The following is a 23,735-nucleotide window of genomic DNA, read 5'->3' as shown; positions in this document are numbered from 1 at the left end:
TAATAAAGATAAAACAGAAACTATAAGAACATAATATAGAAAGCTTAACCACAAGCCAAAGAGCTATTTTTTTAAAAAGAGTGAAATAAGCTTAATTCAGAAAAAGAAATATTGTACAAAATTAGAACAGAAGAGAAATAATAAGACATATTTAAGTAGTAAAATAATTATTGTGGGAATATTTTATAAACTTTAACGCAAATAAGTTTGGGATATGTTTGAAAGTGATGTTCTGCCAGGGTCGGGGGATACCCAGGGGAGCCCCCACCTGCTCAGAGGAGAAGGGGAGAGGGGGATATGGGAAGGATTGTGAGAGAGGGTGACTGGGAGGGTGGTAGTGAAAGGGATGTAAAGTGAATAAGTAATAAATAAATAAATAAATAAATAAATAAGAAAGTGACTTTCTATGAAAATATATATTAACAAAATTGTTTCCAGAAGAGACAGAAAACTTAAAAGGAACCTAACTGCAGAAATCAATTCTACTTAAAAGAGTGTTTGTTTGTTTATTTGTATGAAACAAGGTCTCGCTGTGTAGTCCTGGTTGGCTGGTCTGAAACCCATTTTGTAGATTAGGCTGGCCTTGAAACTCAGATCTGCCAACTCCTAGGATTAAAGACATTTGCCACCACCTCCACTTTTACTTAAAACTTATATAAAAACCATATTGTAGCCATGGATGTAGTATATATTTCCAATCCTAGCATTTGGGAAGCTAGAAACAAAGATTGTGACTTTAACACTAGCCTAGACTATACAATGAGATTATAATAAACTATAATATTTCATATCTGCAGAATAGTATTTCATATTTTAAAGGAAACATCTTAAATTTTTAAATAAAATTTATCACAATGAGGAAATTTTATATCAATTTTTAAATTATGTATGTATTTATGTGTATGTGCATATACATATGATAGCACACTTATGGCAGTCAGAGGACAACTTTCTGAAATTGTTTCCTTCTACTATATGGTTCCCAGGCTTTGAACTTAGGTCACCTCTTATCAGTTCCTTAACACACAGAATTCCCTTCATGTAGTGCCTTGAGTTAATATTTAAAAGCAAAGTCTACATGATTATATGTCCAAAAGGTACTAGTCAAAATTCATACCTGTTTAAAAAAAAACCCAACACTGAGAAACAGAAAAAGGTGAAGAGTGCATTACCAATTAAGGTATGTCATAAACTTAAGGCTAGGGATGTAGCTCAGTAGTACAGTGTGTTTGGGGTCCTCGCCTGGTCCTGTAAATGGCAGCATGGCAGTTGATCTGATGAAAAGCATTAAACAGGATTAAATGCTTTGTATTGCCATTCTTTCAGAGTCTTACCCAGTTACATGGTAAGAAGAAATAGAAAATACCAAGGATCTAAAATGATTCTTGTTTTACTATTAAATAAAACAGGAAAGGTCAGAATCCAGCAGTTAGCATTTTAATAAATCTTGCAAAAAAAGGTTCCTCACTAGAAAACTCCAGTTATCTCCAGTTAAGTGGTGTTGAAAACTTGGTAGGTGAGGAGACAAATATTATATTAATTACCATCTTTCTAATATTTAGAAACTGTTAGTTAAATTAATTACTTTTACAATTTAAAAAGAATAAGCAGTTAACTCTGTTTTTCATACTTTTTGCTCTAGCTGTCCTAACAGAATGAGCCAGTTGTGGCCCTTTTAGATTATATGAGAGGAGCTGAGAAAGGCAGAGGAAGCAGGGAGTGTGAGGGCCAGTCTGGGAGTAGTGTAGTTCCTAAGGACTTGAGAAGGGAGGATAAAAGGCTAAAACCTTTTCAAAGTATGATGTGAAATTGTCTAGCTCAGTTCATATACATCTGCCTAGTTCTAAAGCCTGCCAGAAAGAAGTCGTTGGTGGTTGTCAGTTTTTGGAACCTGTGACTGAGAGGGAGGGAAGAGGGAATGAACGAGCTTATTATTTGTTAATTTCATATAAAAAGTTTTTCTAGTCTGATAGCTTTTTAGGTTTTGGGGACATTTCAGCTTAGGGCTTTCTATAATATTGCCATCATCATCATCATCAATCACCATCATTGCCATCATTATCATCGTTATCATCGCCACTGCCATCATCATTACCATTATTTATTAAATGTATTTAAAATTACGTATATTTTCATTTGTTTATGTGGTTTAGTTTTAGTTTTTCTTTTTCACTCTATTGGTATGTGCCTTCCGTGAAGCAAAAAACTTGGTTATGTTCACCACTGTATTTATTTATTAGGGTTTACACTTATAGAATTCATCACAAGTAGTTTTTGAACTAGTAGAGGCAGTAAGGTCATTACGAAGACAATTGGGAATTGGTTAGAAGTGGACTCTAGGAAGAGAACATTTTGATTAAAATCATGCTAATCAATTTGTCTTTCTTAAGTCTGACCAAGGACATGACTGGAAAGGAAGATGTATACCGAGGCCCAGCCATCAGGGCTCTCTGCAGAATCACAGATGTAAGTTCTCTCTGTTCAGTGCATTGCTAAAGGAAACACTAGCTGTGGATTTATGCTTAGGCGTATCTCAGGTCTCAATCTTCTCAAGGGTTATCAGGTTTTGGTTTTTTTGGAGACAGGATCTTTAACTTGTGATATAGCTCAGACCAGCCTTGAATTCACACTCCTTCTGTCTCAGCCTCCTGAGTGCTAGAATTAAAGGCAGATATCGCCATACCAGGCTTATAGATCAGACTTGAAATTTTACAAATCTAGATCCTAGAAGAAATAGTATGAACAGCTTAATTGATTTTGCTACCTTGTTATTTTGTGGTGGTTTTCTTCTTGGTGTTAAAGTTTTAGTTAAGACTTAGAAAAAGTCTTTTTAATCGGAATATTGGTCCTAGTATGTTTACACATTTTATCTGCCACCACCCTTCTGGGAAAAAAGACTTTTCTCATGTTAAATTTACAAGAAACTTCCTTCCAGATGATTCTATGCTGAGGGGTTGCTGTAGTAGGATATTACATATTTAATTTCCTATGTATCTTAAGATAATCAGAAATTTTATTTGATGTATAAGATTAAGGTGTGTAACATGTGCTTTTCATATAGAATCATTTAAGCATCTTTAAGATTTCAAAAGGAGCATCCACTCTCACATAGGAACTTCCTTTTCTTTATTTTTGGAGAAAGAAGAGTCTTCATTTGCTCAGGCTAGCCTCTGTTTTGCACTCACGTGTGTGTGTGTGTGTGTGTGTGTGTGTTTGTGTGTAGCTTGTACTGAATTTTTTGAATTCTGCTCCCTAGGATATGATTACTATATATAATCTTCATTACAAAATGAATATTTATACAGAACATATATATATATCCGGTTTTGTACATTATTTTGCATGAATGGTTTTTAACAACATTTTCTTTTTAATGTTATTAGGGAACAATGTTGCAAGCCATTGAAAGATACATGAAGCAGGCCATTGTGGATAAAGTATCCAGTGTATCTAGTTCAGCACTGGTCTCTTCCTTAGTAAGTGATCAGGCAGCTTTTTGTTTCTTATGTGTGGTGAGGGTCTAGTTTAAAAATAACTTATTACTGTTGTCCTCTTATAAGAGAAACAGTTAAAAATATGTGTATATCCTGTTACTTTGTCCAACTGTGTTTTATTTGGAAAAACACTCAGCAGTTATAATGGGCAGTAAAAACTTGAATGTTCATTTTTAGAAGCTTTAGGGACTGAAGGTACTGAGTAGGATCGGAGTAATGGGCAGTGGAGAAACGGGCTAGTTTTAAGTTCCTCCTCTGTGCTCAGATGTTTACCTCCAACCTCTTTGTTCTCAGTTTCCCTTGGTTTCTAGTATCTATCTGTGTCCTTTAAAATCTTCCTTATTACCTCTGAATTTCAAGAATTGACCTTTTGTTTCAGTAATAGCTTTTCTTTCTCCTTTCATCAAAACAAAAACTTTTCTTTTTTTTTTTTAAAGATTATATATAGGAGTACACTGTCACTGCTTCAGATATACCAGAAGAGAGCATTGGATCACATTAAAGATTGTTGTGAGCCCCCATGTTGTTGCTGGGAATTGAACTCAGGACATCTGCAAGAGCAGTCAGTGCTCTTAACCACTGAACCGTCTCTCCAGCCCCCAAAATGTATTCTTTAAAATCTTAACACATGCATTTGATTAAAATCAGTAAATATGGGAGTACAGATTGCTTGATTAGTGAAATGCTTGCCAGTAAGCATGAGGATATAGTCTCAGAACCCACATAAAAAGATTTGTATGGTGGCACATGTAATCTCAGCTCTGGAGAGGTGGGGACAGGCAGATTCCTGTAGCTCACCAGCTAGTCAGCCTAGACAATTGGCAGGCCCCAGATCCCAGTGAGAGATTGTGCTTCAAAAAACAAGTTTGACCCCCTACCCTCCCTATATATAGCACATGTACGTGCGGGCACACGCGCGCGCGCGTGCGTATACACACACACACACACACACACACCAACACCACCATACCACACCACACCACACCCATGAACAAGCATACTTACTCACACATCCATACAAATCATTTGAGCAGACTGCCTGATTCTAGAATGTCATGGAACAGGTTTTAGATCAAGGAGCATGCTGTACTGTTTCTTCTTCAGGGGAACCTGGAAGTCAAGCTAATGTTAACATTCCTTAAGAGTCATTCTGTTTGATGCTTCTCTTCTTTCCCTTGTGGCTTTCTTTTCCTTGTCTCTTCCAGCTCACAAATGTGTAGATGTCTATTACTATACAAAGAGATATTAAAGAAAAAAAATTCAGTTTATAGTTGCCTTAGAATATAGACAATGTATTAAAAGCAGCAGTATTTCAGTGTTTGGGAAAAATCTTTAGTAATTTTTGCAAGAAATTTAACTTGCATTTCTAGTGTCTAGTGATCATGCATTATATATCCCCCCATTTTTCTTAATTTAGCACATGATGAAGATAAGCTATGATGTGGTTAAACGATGGATAAATGAAGCCCAAGAAGCTGCATCAAGTGACAATATCATGGTGCAGGTACTGTCTTTGATATCATCTTATGTGTCGGGACAAAGTAGTGATTATCCAGCAGACTAAAGCAAATTTTTGACATATTAATCCACTTACTAGTACATATTATCAAGTAGGTATCTTACAAAATTTTATTACTTCCATTGGCTTTCTGTTTGGTAGAAGATAAATGACCTCCAGTAGGAATGGTCAAGAAAAAAAAAAATCCCGTTTTAGTAGTATATAGAAATGCTTATTCCAATGGGATTAACAATGCATTTTGGACTTTTATTTGAAAGACAATTTGTGTAAAAGGAAACTTAGTTTCTTAGTCTTGATAATTAATAATGTAAAAATAATCAGCCAATCTTGCTATATAACATATAGAACAAATCTTTTAGAAAGAGCTTATGATATTTATTATTAAGCTATTATCAAAAGGAATATAATCAAAAGTCTAGCTGGTAATTTTATGTGAAATCTCTGTATGTGTTTGAAAAAGTACTGTTTATATCTTCTTACATTAGCATATTTAATAATGTGAGAAATAGTCATTTCCTCTTGAGACATCTGTTGGTCTAATTCTGACCAGTGTACTTCCATACAAAGTGTCTTGATGATGACACTCTCCTAGCCTACTTTAGGAGACTTATTCTGTATTAAGGTGGTGATACTTGAAGGAATGTACTTGTAGTCCCAGCATTCAGGAGCCTGGGGTCTCTATGTAAGTTAGGTCTGAGGGTGTGAGCGATTGTTAAACCCACTAGATCTATCTTTAGGTTGTATACAGCCCCTTTCTTACTGGCTACTCTGAATTTACAACTTCTGAAGTAAATTACACACACTCTTTTTTTTCTTAGTGATCCTGGTGTTTAGTTTCATATAAAAAGATACTGTATTTTATCTGTTTGACTTAGATATCTTTTTTTGAAGAGTCTTTTGTCTAGTTCTATGCAGTTGTCTTTCCTGTAGGTGACCTGCTGTCTTCCTAAGCTCACGTGGCACTCTTTCTTCTTCTTAGTACCATGCACTGGGAGTGCTCTATCACCTTAGGAAGAATGATCGGCTTGCTGTCTCCAAAATGTTAAATAAATTTACCAAATCTGGTCTCAAATCACAGTTTGCATACTGTATGCTGATTCGAATTGCTAGTCGCTTACTGAAAGAAAGCGAGGATGGGTGAGTTGGTTTCGATTTATAAGTTAATATTTCCTTAGAGTTTATTTTTGTTTATGAATATTTTTAGGGTAGCACTGACTTTACAGACAAGTTTAATGTTTTCCAAATTACAAAGAAATTGACAGCTGAGCATGATGGTGCACGCATTTAATCCCAGCACTTGGGAGGCAGAGGCAGGCAGATCTCTTGAGTTCGAGGTCAGCCTGGTCTACAGAGTGAGTTCCAGGACATTCAGGACTATGTAGAAACCCTATCTCAAGCAAACGAACAAACAAACAAATAAAACTCAAAAGAAATTAAGGATTGTAAGTAACACAGTATTGTTTTACCTTTATATATGCTCATGTATGTAATGATTATTAATAACATAGTTATGAATGGATACCAGAGGTAAAATGCGATAGGCCCTAAGTTATACAGATAATTGAATATGGTAATCAGGAGGGACATTAAGAATCATCTTGTATATCTTATATAAGAGAATGTAGAAACACTAAGTTGAATAATTTGCCTAAGGTCACGGTGTAAGTGTGAGTTCTGTGTGAGCTTAGCAGCAGTACCTTAGCAGTCCTAGAGGCTGGGAGGAGACAGGAAGAGGATAAGGATCTTTCAAGGTATATAAACTTGGAGCACAAAAGAAACATACTCACCCTAAGTGGTTTGTGGCTTTCCCTTTTCAATTTATAGACAGGATCTCCAGGTTGGCCTCTCTTGCCTCAGTCTCCCAAGTGCTGGAATTGCAGGTATGCACTGCTGCCTGGCCAGTTATGGTGTAATGTTAACATAGATTTCTCATTGGATCTGGAAAACTGAAGCGTTAACACCAAAACCTCTAGACTAGCTGAGAGCCAGGGTCCTGCCAGGAAAGCAGGCTGGCTAGTCTGCGTTCACTTCAGTTAGGACTGTCAGATGGCGAATTTGATTAAAACCAAAGCAGAGCTGAACCCTGGGTTAGCTACTGGCTTCTCATAACAGAAAGAACTTGCTATTTTCTTGTTTTAAGTATTGTTTTATGTCAGTCTGTACTATATTTTTATAAGCAGTGCTTAGCAGAAAATCAATAAAGTCAAAGAGGCAAGAAAAATGTGACTTTAATGAAGGAAAAAGTATTAGTAAAAGCAGATTTACTGACGATGCACATGTTGGAGTTAATTAGCAGTGACTTTAATAACAGTTTCACCATAGGGTACCTTTTCTAATTATGGTAGATGCACTTTTTCATGGAAGAGCTTTTTGGTAGTTGAGAGTGACTTTTCAGCTTTTGAAACTTTTGGAACCAGGTCTAGTAATGTGATGGTTTCCCGTTCTTTTAACTGGAATGGTTATGCTTTTAGATATGATATCCATGGCTAGAATTTTGTCCTGCGGGTAAATAGCTTTTGTTAAACAGCAAACATCTTTACTTTAACAACTTAACATCTCTAGAACTTAGTCTCCTTAACTGTGAAGTGATTTATCTGTCAGAATTATTGTAATGATTTAAGTCATATACAAGAACAGTAAAGTGGGCAAATTACTAAAGAACAAAAGTATTTTAATTTTACATACAAACCTTTTGTAACCACCTAAACACCAAGTTGATAGTTTTATGTGGCAGTGATGGTTCAAACATCTGGTAATGCAAGCATCTGGCTACAGATATGTCAGGGTAAATACGTACTTCACACTCTTACCATATTTATTACCCTTGTGTTGTGTGATAGACACAGCACACACATATACTCACCCTAAACAAGGAATTAATGGCAATCAAAGTACAGATCCCACCAAAGTTCCAACTTGGTGAACAAATGAGTTTTACTGTGGGCAGGAGATTATTTACAGGAGAAGAAATGACTTAAGGCAGCATCCTTAGGCCCACCTCAGCATGGGTGACAACTCACAAAAGCTGGAAACTTAGCATACAACACAGGCTGTAGGAAGCTCAACAGGTTGAAGAGTGTCCTTTTCATGTGACTCTGATCTAAACCTCTTCTAGACAGCTCTGCTGGCTTCTGCTGCTTTCAGGCAGCAGGTTGCTCTCAGAATCTTTTTAGTAGCTTTTTCCTCAGAGTTTTCTCTATAGCTCAGATTGTCTGAGTCTTGGCAGCTCTGTTCCTGTTACTTAATTTGGGACAGAGGGGGCCTAGAGAATCTGGTCAGTTTTATGAACTTCCTAAAGCTATTTTGAGTTATTTTCCTTTCTTCTTAAGGAGCTTCCCTGCAGGATGGATGGCTTCTATATTGGAGGGAGGAGATTGTTGCACAACATTCCTTCTCTTCCTTTGTCTCTTACATACTTCCCATCCCCTCTTCTACAATCATCTCTGAGCCTTGGAGACAGTGTCTTAGTTAGGCTTTCTACTTCTATGAAGAGACACCATGACCACAGCAACTTTTATAAAGGAAGATATTTAATTTAGGGCTGGTTTACAGCTCAGAGGTTTAGTCCAGTATCGTCATGGTGAGAAACATGGTGGCATGCACACAGACATGGTACTGGAAAAGTAACTGAGAGTGCTACATCTTGATCCACAGGTAGCAGAAGAAAAAGTGACACTAGACCTAGTTTGAACAACTGAGACCTCACACTTCCTCTAACAAGTCCACACTTCCTCTAACAAGGCCACACTTCCTAATATTGCCACCCCTTATGGGCCAAGAATTCAAACACATGAGTGTGTGTGGGCCACTCCTAGTCAGACCACTACAAGATGACTATACAGTTCTACTGTGACTAAGAAATAGGCTACTGTGCCACAGTTACTTGTTCTCAGGAGCTTCGTCAGTGTTATGTTGAGGCTGACAACAGCAGTGATCTGTGGGCATAACTACACATTCAGAAGGCAGTTTGATGGGCATATCACATCCATCTAGAAAAAAAAATAGAACTTGCTTCCTCATTGGGACCTATGACCTCAACAGTCTGTGTCTTGGCTTATGTATCAGATGTGAACTCCCTGTTCTGGGGTGGGCCTTAAATCCAGTTGGAAGGCTGTTGTTCGAACCCACAGTAGGCAAGCCACTATTGTACAAGCAGGCACATCCTGCCCAGCATATGGTATTTCAACTCCTAGGGTCTATAGCTAGGCAGAAATGTTGCTGACAGTTCTCCACTAGCAGCCTATCTAGCCCCTTCTGTCACTGTGAAAGCCAGTCATCAGGGTGGGAGTTTCCAGTTCCGTCTCAACTTAATATTTCCATTCCTACAGTCAGACATGTACATGTGATATCTTCAGCAATAGGATGCTATCTAGTTCTGGCATACAACCAACAGCAGCAGCGATAGTCTTTATGGTTTGTGGGGCCTCAGGGGCTTCCCTAGCCAGCAACTCACAAGGAGGTAGTTGACCCCTGGCACTGAGGTTTTCATTCAGTAACCTTATAGCTTCTGGGAATATCCATTTTCATTCATGTAAGGTGCCTTTGGCTCTTTTCTCTTTCAATTAACCCAGCCCTGGTTACAGTTGTAAGGTAGGTGGAAGTACACTTGTATCTGATTGTCTCTCTAATGGCTTTCCAAATCTATAAAACACTCAGAGGTTAGCATGATCTTATCTATAAAACAAAACCTTTTCCAGAGGATCAGCAAGACAAAGCAACATGCTGAACTACCATGTCAGCAAATTGTAGAGCTACAAGATAACATTAGAAAGTACCATCAAAGTATTTTGTCATCTGAGCAAGTGTCAGCTGATCCCAGAAGTGTGAAACTAAGAAAATGCTGAAGGGGAACATCATGGAAAAGTTGTATCCATTTGTATCATTTGCTTCCTCCATAGATCAAAGTTGGATACAAAGCATGACTAGGAGTTGCTAATTTAAGTGGTTCTCTGTAATCCTCAGACCTTTTCTCAACTCCCTTGTGTGTTACTCTCCAAGACTATAAAATTTCCTCTAAATCTTAAACTGTTTCCAGGGCAACTTTGTATTTGCATGATGTACCACATCATCAAGCCTACATGCCACTCCATACTACACAGACCAAGACTGCCAGCCTAAGATTCCTCCCACAGGCACTCCTGATTCTGATGACTTAGCCTTAGACATGTCTCACTATCCATAACAAGAACCACGCAACTACTGCCATAGCACAAAGATGTAGAAACATACCATAGTTTCCTCTGGGGATGGGGATACTCCCCTCAGCTTCTCAGCTTCAGCTGCACACCTCTCTACCATCGCCAGATCCAGTCACTCACTTTGCCCCATCTCATCTTCACTTCACCATGTCCCTGCCCGGGCCTTAATTATATTGTGTGACAAAACTTTTCCTGGGGAGATGCAATACACACATCTCCTCCCCCAGATAGGAACTCATGACAGATAGAAATACAGGTACCACCAAAGTCCAGCTTGGGGAACCAATGAGTTTTATTGGGTTTACTTGCAGGAATATGGTTGGGAGATTACTTCTAGGAGCATAAATGACTCAAAGACAACTGTATCACCAAAGCCTTTCCTAATCCATTTATTACGGGACAGTGAAGAACACAGTCTCAAAAAAATTGGCAAATGGTACTTAGTGAATGAGTCCTGATGGTCTTTTCTGGCAGTGCACATGAACATATTCTCATTCATTCTCTCTCTCTCTCTCTCTCTCTCTCTCTCTCTCTCTCTCTCTCTCTAATTATAAAATTTTTTAAAGATTAGTGAACATTGCAGAAGACGGCCTAGTAGGCCATCATTGGGAAGAAAGGACCCTTGGTCTTGCAAACTTTATATGCCCCAGTACAGGGGAAGGCCAGGGCCAAGAGTGGAAGTGAATGGGTAGGGGAGCGGGGCAGGGGGAGGGTATAGGGAACTTTTGGGATAGCATTGGAAATGTAAATAAAGAAAATATCTAATAAAAAATAAATTAAAAAAAGATTAGTGAACACAGTGTGTAAATGTATAAAAAATTTCACAAACTAGAAGAGACTTAAAAAATTGAATCATATTACAATATCAGAAATCAAAAATTATTTTAGTAAGTTCATTACTATTAATTACTAGGAAAAGAGATTAGAGAACTTGAGGATAGCTCAGTGGAAATTACCTAAACTGAAATATAGGAAGAAAAATAAAGGGAAAAATGAATAGAAAACGTGAAGCCTAGGAAAACACATCATATTCTAATGTATCTGTAGTGTGACTCAGAAAGAGAGAAAAGGGAATGGGGCAAAGTATTTGAAGGGATAAAAGGTCAGCTGCCGATACCAGGAGGCTAGTGAGCTCAGGTGAGTGAGTGAGTGTGAAGCACATGTGTACTAGCCTTGTGTGTCATGTAGCTAAAGCAGAGAGAAAGGAACCACAGAACGCACAGCATATTAGAGTCAAGGAGATAGAAGGAAGAATAACGGCTGCTGTGATGGGTCATTATCATTGTCAGCTTAACTGGATATAGAGTTACCTAGGAGACACACCTCTGGATATGCCTGTGAGGTTGTTTCTAAAGAAGATCTAGCCTGAATGTGGGCTCAGGTTCCCAGTTGGAAAAAGGTAAGGAGAATGTGAGCATTGATCCGCCTCTGCTTTCTGACTTAGAGAGAAGGTCACACCTGCCTGATACTCCTGCTGCCACAGCTGGGGCCATTTTCACTCTTGTGCTCAAACTATGAGCCAGAGTGAAGCTGTCTTTGTTTGTCATAAGAAGTAGTCAATAAGAAAAACAACTGATAAAGAAAACTGATTCCAAAATGTGGGGCTGTTGCTAGGACCATCTGACCATGTATTCCATGGAACTGCTGTTTGTTTGAGACAGGGTCTCCCTTTATCGTCCTGGTTGTCTTGAAACTATGTAGACCAGGCTGACCTTGAAATCAGAGATCCCCCTGCTTCTGCTTCCTGAACAGATGTTCAGGTGTGCACCACTGTGCCCAGCTAGAACTTCTTGTGGGAGAAATCTGGAAGAATTTGGACCTGTGGGATAGAGAAGCCCGGGAATGCTGTAAACAGAGATATGTTGTCAGATATGTAAAAGACCAGGAGCTGATAGAAATGTAAAACAGTGAAATCCTGGTAAACACAGTGTCAATGATTAAAGACTGTTGGGAATTAGACCAGAGGCCAGTCATATTACACTCTGCAAAAAAGAAAAAAAAAAAAAATCTGACTCCTTTCTATTTGTGTCCTGAAAACTTGAGTGAGGCTGAATTCAGAAATAAAGTTTTTTGGCATAGGAAATTTTAAGACAAGCGTAAGGTAAGGCTTACTGCTTTTTATTCAGATCTACGTTGAGAGAAGAGAAATTCTTGAAAAATGTGCATTAGTCTGCCTTTGCTGCTCCTTCCTGAGTGTGTCTGCCTCTGTTGCTCTTACTCTTCTCTGTTGGTGTCACACTTAACCCTCTTTGGCTTTCTAACATGGACTCAGTACAGGGGACTTTCTAGAGAGCTAAGGCCTTCAGGGCTGAACTGAGACGTTGAGGCATCCAGTTTCATGAACTGAGCAGCTACTACAGTCTCTGCTTCTGCACTGTACACATGACCATTGTTGGACTGTCTGGATCCTATCATCCATTTTGTAATACGTATATACTCTATAGGTTCTTTTCCTCCAGAGAACCATGCCTAATATAGGTAGAATTTTAAGTATGTCTCATGTATGTTGAAATTAATTCCCATAGGACATACAAAAAGATTGAAATAAGTTGTAGTAGTTTATATGTACAAATCCTAGTACTGGAGAGGCTGAAGCAAGAGGATTGCCACTAGTTTGAGGCTTCATAATGAGTTTCAGGTTAGTCTGGCCTACAGAGTAAGATACTGTCTCAAAATAATTCATATGCATGTGTATACACATATGTGTATATAAATAAAATAATAGAAATAAAACTTGGGCTGGGCAGTGGTGGTGCACGCCTTTAATCCCAGCACTTGGGAGGCAGAGGTAGATAGATCTCTGAGAGTTCCAGGCTAGCCTGGTCTACAGAGTGAGTTCCAGGACAGCCAAGGGTTTACAGAGAAACCCTGTCTCAAAAAACAAAACAAAACAGAAAAAGTAAAAGGAAGAGAAAGAGAAATAATAAAAGCTTGGCAGCTTCATTAACTGTGCTGTATAGAGATGGAGTCTTTTTGAAATGGTTAGGACTAGATAAAACTATCTAGGTGGAACCCCTGTGGTTCAACACTGATGCCTTGTCAAGGAAAGAGTGCCATCCCTGAGGGTATAGACTCCACAAGCACTAACTGGACTCTTGCTGTGCCTTAGGACGCTCACCCTGTATTCTGACCAATGTATAGTGAGACCATCCCATAAAATGCTGTATCTATTATAATTAAACCAAGAAATTACCAGGGTTTCTAGATAAAGGATTAGAATCCAAAATCAGTTTGCTTTTTTTTTCAGAAAACCAATAAATGAGATAGAATTTTTAAAAAGCGTAGGAATAAATTTGTCAAAAATTATATACATCTCTACTCAGAAAATTACAAAATATTATTTAGTGTTACTTGAAAAATCAATATACGTTTTTATACTGAAATATTCAATATTATAACAATGTCACCTCTTTTTAAATTGACCTCTGTATTCCATGAGTCTGTAGCAAAAAACCTCAACTTATAAATGCCAAACAGAAATGCATATTCAGTGTGAAAAGACCTGTACAGGAAGGCTTAATCTTAAGATGGAACAATCCAAATATCCAAGATCTAAAAATAAATTTTGGTATGTTCATATAAATAATGAAGTGCAGCCACATGGATAATTCTGACTGAGAGGTCATAGATAAAAGAATATATTCTGGGCCAGATCATAGGTTCAGTCTGTAACATTACCAAAAAACAACAAACACAACACACACACATACACACACACACATGCACACATACACACATACACACACACACACACAGAGAAAGATTATAGATATACACCATCATGCTTGGCACACTAATATTTATTTTAGACCTATATGGATATAGCTAATATTAAAAGTTAAGATAGTACTGGAAGTTTGGCTCAGCAACAAAGCACTTGTCTAGCATTCATGAAGCCCTGGGTTTAAATGTAGAGCTATTAGAAAAAAAGAATAGTGATTATCTCTGAGGTAGTGTTTGTGAGGTAGCCTGAGGTGCTTATGGAGTTTTTGAAATACTTATTTTTCTTATCATTTTGATCTTATAATAATCCTCTTAATAATTATAAAATGTATTATCAATATTTCATAATAAATTATTCTAGAACCTACCAGACTAAGAAAACATTAAACCATAGATATTTTCCCAAACAATCCCTCTGTCTTTTTTTTCCCCTTTATTTTCTTTTTATGTTTTGAGATAGGGTCTCATGTTGGCCCAGATTGTCCTTGAATTCACCGTGCAGCCAAAGCTGGCTAACTGTGATTCACGTGCCTCTTCCTCCCAAAGACTCATAGTCATGCCCTGTCATGCCCTGCTAGCTACTAGGTGTTTGGGCTCTTTCTTTCAGTTGCAGTCAGAATAATGGTTTGTGCTGCAGTCGTCTTGGAAGCTGAAATTTTTGCTTCTACAGTATTTTACTGGTGTTCTGTTGGCAGAGATATCGCAGTTTCTTGCCATGTGTGCCTGCCTCTCCATAGCATTGCTTGAGTGTCTTGATAGCATTGACTTTCTTCAGAACAAGAGAGGAAAGTGCATAATATTTTTCTGGCCTAATCTTGGAGAAACATGACAATGTTTCTGTTTAATAGAAAGACCAGCCAGATTTAAAGAAGCAGATAGAAGGATGCAAGAATCATTGGGGAATGTTGTCAAATTTGACTACTATGTTAGTTGTGGACTGCCATAACAAAATACTTCATTCAAACTAAAGGCTTGTGTGACATGTTCACTGCCATGTAGCCACAGTAGCTAACTCATAAGCTTCCTGATAGTCTCCTGTCTCTGCTGCCTATCTTGCCTTAGGAACACCAGGATCACTGAGGTGTGCTACTGTGACTGACTATGTGTGTTCTAGGGATCCATATTCAGGTTCTTGCTCTTATATAGCAAGTGCTTTACACACCAAGTCATCTTCCATCCCATAAGTTGATATTTCTAAGTCAGAAGTTTTTAGAGAGGTGTGTGTATATGTTTCTTATGTGTGGATGCATGTGCATTGAAGGTAAAATATGTACATATGGGGGTCAGAAATTTACATCAGATATCTTCCTTGACAATCTCCACTTATTTACTGCTACAGAATCTCTTGCTGAACCCAAAGCTCACTGATTGAACTAGTTAGCCAGCTTCTCAGGAGTATTGGCTATCTCGGTGGCCTGAGTACCTGGATTCCAGGCCAGCTGATACTCCCACACAGCTTTTATGGAGGTATTAGGGATCCAAATTTTGGCCTTCACACATGATGACAAGCACTTTATCCCTGAGCCATCTCCTTAGCTTCTAAACCATTAAAAAAAAACCCTTTTAAAATATAATAATAAACTCTGTGACTTGAGGGGATTGCAACATATTAAATTATGGTTAGAATGTGATATTAGAATTAAGAGTATGCTCTTTTTGTTTGGGGAGAAAATTATAGTTAAACTTTGACCAAAAAAATGTATTGGTTAGTAATTTTTTAAATCCATTTTCTGATTTTGCAATAGAGTACTAGGAACTGAGTAGATTATAAATGATAGTTTATTTGGCCCATTGTTTGGGAACTGGCATGGCACCAACATCTGGCAAGGTTTTTTGTTCTACATTGTAACAAGACAGAGGTGTTATGTCATGAGCCCCATGTCCATTTGAGAAAGGAGATGAGGAAAAGGAAACAAAAATCTTCCTTTTGTAAATCTCTTCTTTGTTAACAAACAGCCTTTTAATATGGCAGGGCAAGGTCTGCATTGACTGGATTAAGACTTTGAAGTTTTAACTTTTAACAGTTTTAAATTTGAGCCTAAATTTCCCATTCATGAGTTTTGGTGAATATGTTCAAACTATGGCATTAATTAAGAGTGGAAATTGAATAAAAATTCTTGGACATTTTAAAAGCAAAAGATGGTACAAGGATATGACTGAAGGTTGTTAGTAGAAAATATAATTAAAGTGATGTATATAAGCAGGAGACAGAAAATAAATTAGATGGAAATGTCAAGTGTATTAAATAGCTGTTGCCGTGCAGAGAACTGACCTCAGACTTATCGCTTAAAGCAGGTATTTATTTCAGTTACCATGATCAGCGATCTGGTGTCAACATAGCTGTGTGGTTCTGATGTGAGTACTTTGTGAGTATACAGACATGTTGGCCAGGCCTGCAACCATCTGGCACTGAGAGTCCACTTTATACTTTACTCACATTTTGTTGGCAAGCCTTACTGTCTTCCTGGCTATTGGCCAGATGCTCCACTTTCCCACCTTTGAGAGCTTTTTATTGGCTGTCAAATGTCCACTTAGCATGACAACTACCTTCTCCCAAAGCAGGTGTATAAGGAAGAAAACCTAACTTGGGAACTGCAGTTTCAAAACCTCATTTTAGAAGTGTTGTGCTGTCAATCCTCTTATATCTTCCTGGTTAGAGTGAACAATCTTGGCAATAATGTCTGAGGAAACTACTCAGGGTTTGAATATTCAACAGTATTTATTAAGCCCATCTTCATGGACTCCTTGTACACAAACTACATAATTTATCATAATAAACCTGTTACATATTGTACTGGTTTTGTGTGTCAACTTGACACAAGCTGGAGTTATCACAGAGAAAGGAGCTTCAGTTGGGAAAATGCCTCCATGAGATCCAGCTGTGGGGCATTTTCTCAATTAGTGATCAAGGGGGAAAGGACCCTTGTGGGTGGTGCCATCCCTGGGGTGGTAGTCTTGGGTTTTATAAGAAAGCAAGCTGAGCAAGCCAGGGGAGGCAAGCCAGTAAGTAACGTCCCTCCATGGCCTCTGCATCAGCTCCTGTTTCCTGACCTGCTTGAGTTCCAGTCCTGACTTCCTTTGGTGATGAACAGCAATGTGGAAGTGTAAGCTGAATAAACCCTTTCCTCCCCAACTTGCTTCTTGGTCATGTTTGTGCAGGAATAGAAACCCTGACTAAGACACCTATTGAAAGAGGTTCAAATTGAACAAACAGTAAGAATATAATTGATCTGTATGTCAATATTTACAAAATTGATCTTGTATTTGGAATGCTATATCTAATTCTTTTATTTTAATTAAGAAAGATAAGGTACATACATAAAATGAAAAAACTTAGTTTTATATGTACAGGACTGAGAGATATGCTTGCATACATTAAGAAATAGTGTATTATTTCTAGTGCCCCCAACATGCTTTATGCATATCATTTGATTATATCTGTTGATGTCCAGAAGAACTACTAATGTATCTAAAGTGCTCATTTTTTTCTTCTTTACTCTCTCTCTCTACCCATTTCTACACACTGAAGCCATTCTGTCTTGTTCTTAGACTCCTGTTGCAGTTTCTGCCTCGTTTTTTTCACATGGAGTCTTATTGTAAGAATCACACTTGGTTTTGTTTATAGCTATTCATTTAGACATATTTCCTGCATAATTTCCCAGTTGGTTCTTCTAAGAGTAAACATCTGGATTGTGTTCTGGTTTTGGCACTGATGAATAAGACTGCTCTGAATAGTTTCCTTGTCTCACACTGTTCTTGTCTTCATCCATTTTTGTTGTACAGATGGTCCTCAGTTTATGATAGTTTGAGTTGGAATTTTTTAAATTTATTGTAGTGTGACGACAATATGCATGGGGTAAACTCTCCCCCCCCCCCCCATGTCTATAGTGGGTGTTGATAATGAACAGCAACAGCAGTAGTGAGCCATAGCTCTGGGTAGTTTGAAGCTGGAAAACTACACTCCAGGTGTGATGTGCTGCTATAAGTGAGAATGTTTGGTAAATAGGCATAAAAGCATTTTTGAGTTATATTGTTTTCATTGAAAGAATCTGAGGAGAAGGAGAAGAATCTGTCGGAGGACCAGAAGTCTCAATCTGGACCCCGAGATCTCTCAAACACTGGACCACCAAACAGACAGCATACAGCAGCTGATATGAGGCCCCCAATACACATACAGTAGAGGACTGCTGGGTCTGTGTTCATTCAAGAGACTGGAGGCCCCAAGGAGTTTAGAGGTCAGGTGGGGTGGGGGGTGGGAGGATCCATGTGGAGAAGGGGTCGGGTGGGGAAGAGGTGTAGGATGTGGAGCAGTCAGAGGGTGGATGGGGAGGGGGGGAATGAAATATGGAGTATAAAAAATGAATTACAAATAAAATTAAATTCAAAAAATGGGTTTATTAGAACATATCACATTGTAAGTTAAGTGCCATCTTTATCTAAAACCAAGAAACTTTTCATAGAAATGTTGGATTTGGCTCAATTCTAGAGGTTGGGAAGGCAAGAGCATGCTTCTGGCATTTGCTCAGCATCTGGAAAACCTTGTTGTCTCACATGGTAAGACAGAGCAAGGGTGTTACTTGAGGTGTCTTCTCTTATAGCATTCCTCATGTTGTTAGGTGGCCCAACCCCCATGATGCCATCTAATCTAGATTAGCCCCCAAAGGCTTCTCTATAAATAGCATTAGCATATGGATTTGAGGGTCAAGTTGGGGTTTTTTTTTGTTTGTTTGTTTTTCGAGACAGGGTTTCTCTGTGTAGCCCTGGCTGTCCTGGAACTCACTCTGTAGACCAGGCTGGCCTCAAACTCAGAAATCCGCCTGCCTCTGCCTCCCAAGTGCTGGGATTAAAGGCACGATGCATGAACTTCTGAGGAACACATTCAAACCAACTATTTTTAATGTTTAAGCTATACTTCTTTACAGTATATAGAAGTATAGGGTTACCATATGTACCTCTGCATTTCCTAGGTAACACCAGACTCTGTTTTTCAAAAATGACTGCTTCAGTCATATTCCACGTAAAGATATACACCACTACTGCCCAGCTATAGAAATTCTTAATATAAAATAATAGTTCTGGATTGATTTATAAGTATCACAGATACTTTTCCCCATACTTTATTGACTGTTGATTTTCTGATATCTTTGCTGAACAGAAAGAACTACTTAAATATAAGACAATTAATTATATCAATCTTTATCAAAAGAATATTGTTTTTGTTGTCTTGCCTGAACCCCAAGTTCACAAATATATTTTTTGTGATATTTCAAGCATTATAGTTTTAACTTTCATGTTTTGGGTCCATGTCCTACCAATGAATTTGTGTTCTATATATGATATAAAATCACAACTTAATTTTTCCTCTCTTCTAAAAGCTAGTGTCATTTGTTGAAATGAGTGTATATCCACTGCTATATAATATCAGCTTTATTGTAAACTAGATTTCCTTACATGCTTTGGTCTGTTTCTGGGCTCCTGTTTCCCTATTGTATCAATTGTTGGCTCAGTTATGCAATGGAGCCACTACCATACTGATTTTTTTTTTTAATTTAAATCTTTTTTTTTTTAATTGGATATTCTCTTTATTTACCTTTCAAATGTTATCCCCTTTCCTGGCTGCCCCACCTCCCCAGAAACCCTCATCCCATCCACCTTGCCCTGCTTCTATGAGGGTGTTCCAGCACCCATCCTCCAACTCCTGCCTCCCCGCCCTCCTATTCCCCTGCTTTGGGGCATCAAGCCTTCATAGGACCAAGGGCTTCTCCTCCCATTGGTTCCCTGACAAGGCCATCCTCTTCTACATATGAGGCTGGAGCCATGGGTCCCTCCATTGTGTACTCTTTGGTTGGTAATTTTGTCCCTGGGAGCTCTGTGGGGATCTTGTTGGTTATTGTTGTTCTTCCTATGGGGTTGGAAACCCCCTCAGCTCCTTCAGTCCTTTCTCTAACTCCTCCATTTGGGGACCCCATGCTTAGTCCAATGGTTGGCTGAGAGCATCCACCTCTGTATTTGTTAGGTACTGGCAGAGCCTCTCAGGAGACAGCTATATCAGGCTCCTGTTAGCATGCACATCTTAGCATTCACAATAGTATCAGCATTTGTTAACTGTATATGGGATGGATCCCCAGGTGGGGCAGTCTCTGAATGGCCTTTCCTTCAGTCTCTGCTCCACACTTTGTCTCCATATTTGCTCCCATGAGTATTTTGTTCCCCTTCTAAGAAGGACTGGAGCACCCACACTTTGGTCTTCCTTCTTCTTGAGCTTCATATGATCTGTGAGTTGTATCTTGGTTATTTGGAGCTTTTGGGCTAATATCTACTTATCAGTGAGTGCATACCATGTGTGTTCTTTTGCGATTGGGTTACCTCACTTAGGATGATATTTTCTAGTGCTATTCATTTGCCTAAGAATTTCATGAATTAGTTGTTTATAATAGGTGAGTAGTACTGCATTGTGTAAATATACCACATTTTCTGTATCCATTCCTCTGTTGAAGGACATCTGGGTTCTTCCCAGCTTCTCGCTATTATAAATATGGTTGCTATGAATATAGTGGAGCATGTGACCTTATTACATGTTGGAGCATCTTCTGGGTATATGCCCAGGAGTGGTATAGCTGGGTCCTCAGGTAGTACTATATCCAATTTTCTGAGGAACTGCCAAACTGATTTCTAGAGTGGTTGTACCAGTTTGCAATCCTACCAGCAATGGAGGAGTGTTCCTTTCTCCACATTCTCGCCAGCATCTGCTGTCACCTGAGATTTTGATTTTAGCCATTCTGACTCCTTGAGGTGGAATCTCAAGATTGTTTTGATTTGCTTTCCCTGAAGACTAAGGATGCTGAACATTTCTTTAGGTGCTTCCTGGCCATTTGATATTCCTCAGTTGAGAATTCTTTGTTTTACTCTGTATCCCATTTTGTAATAGGGTTATTTGATTCTGGGAATCTAACTTCTTGAGTTCTTTGTATATACTGGATATTAGCCCTCTATTGGATGTAGGATTGGTAAGGATCTTTTCCCAATTTGTTGGTTGCCTTTTTGTCCTATTGACAGTGTCTTTTGCCTTACAGAAGCTGTGCAATTTTATGAGGTCCCATTTGTCTATTGTTGATCTTAGAGCATAAGCCATTGGTGTTCCGTTCAGGAATTTTTCCCCTGTGCACATGTGTTCGAGGCTCTACTCCACTTTCTCCTCTATTAGTTTCAGTGTATCTGGGTTTATGTGGAGGTCCCTTGATCCACTTGAACTTTGTACAAGGAGATGAGAATGTGTCGATTTGCACTCTTCTACATGCTGACTGCCAGTTGATCCAGCACCATTTATTAACAATGCTGTCCTTTTTTTCACTGGATGGGTTTTAGCTCCTTTGTCGAAGATCAAGTGACCATAGTTGTGTGGGTTCATTTCTGGGTCTCAAATTCTATTCCATTGATCTTCCTACCTGTCTCTGTACCAATACCATGCAGTTTTTATCACCATTGCTCTGTAGTACAGCTTGACATCAGGCATGGTGATTTCCCCCAGAAGTTCTTTTATTGTTGAGAACAGCTTTTGCTATCCTGGGTTTTTTGTTATTCCAAATGAATTTGGAAATTGCTCTTTCTAGCTCTATGAAAAATTGATTTGGAATTTTGATGGGGATTGCATTGAATCTGTAGATTGCTTTCAGCAAGATGGCCATTTTTACTATATTAATCTTGCCAATCCATGAGCATGGGAGATCTTTCCATCTTCTGAGATCTTCAGTTGCTTTCTTCAGAGACTTGAAGTTCTTGTCATGCAGATCTTTCACTTTCTTGGTTATAGTCACACCAAGGTATGTAATATTATTTGTGACTATTGTGAAGGGTGTCACTTCCCTAATTTCTTTCTCAGCCTGTTTATCCTTTGAGTAGACGAAGGCTACTGATTTGTTTGAGTTAATTTTATATCCAGCCACTTTGCTGAAGTTGATTATCAGCTTTAGGAGTTCTCTGGTAGAATTTTTGTGGTCACTTAAGTATACGATTATATCATCTGGAAATAGTGATATTTTAACTTCCTCCTTTCCAGTTTGTATACCTTTGACCGCCTATTGTTGTCTAATTGCTCTAGCTAGAATTTCTAGTACTATATTGAATGGATAGGGAGAGTGGGCAGCCTTGTCTAGTCCCTGATTTTTGTGGGATTGCTTCAAGTTTCTCTCCATTTAGTTTTACTGGATTTCTGTATATTGCTTTTACTATGTTTAGGTATGGACCTTGAATTTATGATCTTTCCAAGACTTTTCACATGAAAGGATGCTAAATTTTGTCAAATGCCTTTTCAGTATCTAATGAATTGATCATGTGGATTTTTTTTGTTGTTGCTGTTGTTGTTTTTTGAGTTTGTTTGTATAGTGGATTACGTTGATGGATTTCTGTATATTGAACCATCCCTGCATTCCTGGGATGAAGCCTACTTGATTGTGGTGAAAGATCATTTTGATGTGTTCTTGGATTTGGTTGGCAAGAATTTTATTATTTTTGCATCAATGTTCATAAGGGAGATTGGTCTGAAATTCGTTTTCTTTGTTTGGTCTTTGTATGGTTTAGGTATAAGCATAATTGTGGCTTCATAGAACGAATTGGATAGTGTTCCTTCTGTTTCTATTTTTGTGGTTTAGTTTGAAGAGCATTGGTATTAGGTCTTATTTAAAAGTCTGATAGAATTCTCCACTAAACCCCTCTGGTCCTGGGCTTTTTTTTTTGCTTGGGAGGCTATTAATGACTGCTTCTATTCCTTTAGGGGTTATGGGACTGTTCAGATGGTTTATCTTCTCCTGTTTTAGCTTTGGCACCTGGTATGTGTCTAGAAATTTGTCCATTTCATCCAGACTTTCCAATTTAGTTGAGTATAAACTTTTGTATTAGGATCTGATGATCTTTTTGGATTTCCCCAGTTTCCATTGTTATGTCTCCCTTTTCATTCCTGATTTTATTAATTTGGATACTTTCTCTGTGCCCTCTAGTTAGTCTGGCTAAGGGTTTATATATGTTGTTGATTTTCTCAAAGAACTAGTTCCTGGTTTTGTTGATTTGTTGTATAGTTCTTTTTGTTTCTATCTGGTTGATTTTAGCTCTGAATTTTATTATTTGCTGCCCTCTACTCCTCTTGGGTATATTTACATCTTTTTTTCTAGAGCTTTCAGGTGTGCTGTCAGACTGCTAGTGTATTCTCTCTCCAGTTTCTTTTTGGAGGTGCTCAGAGCAATTAGTTTTCCTCTAAGGACTACTTCTTTGTGTCCCATAAGTTTGGGTATGTTGTGGCTTCATTTTCATTAAACTCTAAAATGTCTTTAATTTCTTTCTTTATTTCTTCCTTGATCAAGTTATCATTGAGTAGAGTGTTGTTCAGCTTCCATGTATATGTGGACTTTCTATTATTTATGTTGTTATTGGAGATCAGCCTTAGTCCGTGGTGATCTGATAGGATGCATGGGAATATTTCAGTCTTCTTGTATCTGTTGAGGCCTGTTTTGTGACCTATTTGGTCAGTTTTTGAGAAGGTACCATGAGGTGCTGAGAAGAAGGTATATTCTTTTGTTTTAGGATAAAATGTTCTATAGTTATCTGTTAAATTCAATTGTTTCATAACTACTGTTAGTTTCACTGTGTTTCTGTTCAGTTTCTGTTTCCATGATCTGATATTGATGAGAGTAGGGTGTTGAAGTGTCCCACTATTATTGTGTGGTTCTATGTGTGCTTTGAGCTTTGGTAAAGTTTCTTTAATAAATGTGGATGCCCTTGCATTTGGAGCATAGATGTTCAAAATTGAGA

General features: G+C 38.2%; 1 protein-coding gene across 1 annotated transcript in view; it reads left to right on the top strand.

Annotated features, from left to right (window-relative positions):
* Positions 1-23,735, top strand: part of Copg2 (coatomer protein complex subunit gamma 2) — a 116,067-nt gene that overhangs the window by 29,574 nt on the left and 62,758 nt on the right. The window contains exons 6-9 of the mRNA XM_021190570.1: positions 2,391-2,466; positions 3,384-3,476; positions 4,912-4,998; positions 5,993-6,150. Coding sequence (XP_021046229.1) covers positions 2,391-2,466; positions 3,384-3,476; positions 4,912-4,998; positions 5,993-6,150 — 414 coding nt within the window. The remainder of the gene's footprint in view (positions 1-2,390; positions 2,467-3,383; positions 3,477-4,911; positions 4,999-5,992; positions 6,151-23,735) is intronic.

This window comes from Mus pahari, chromosome 2, assembly GCF_900095145.1.
Source record: "Mus pahari chromosome 2, PAHARI_EIJ_v1.1, whole genome shotgun sequence".
NCBI lineage: Eukaryota > Metazoa > Chordata > Mammalia > Rodentia > Muridae > Mus > Mus pahari.
Note: the sequence above shows the minus strand (reverse complement) of the source record. Positions and strands in the feature narration are given on the sequence as shown.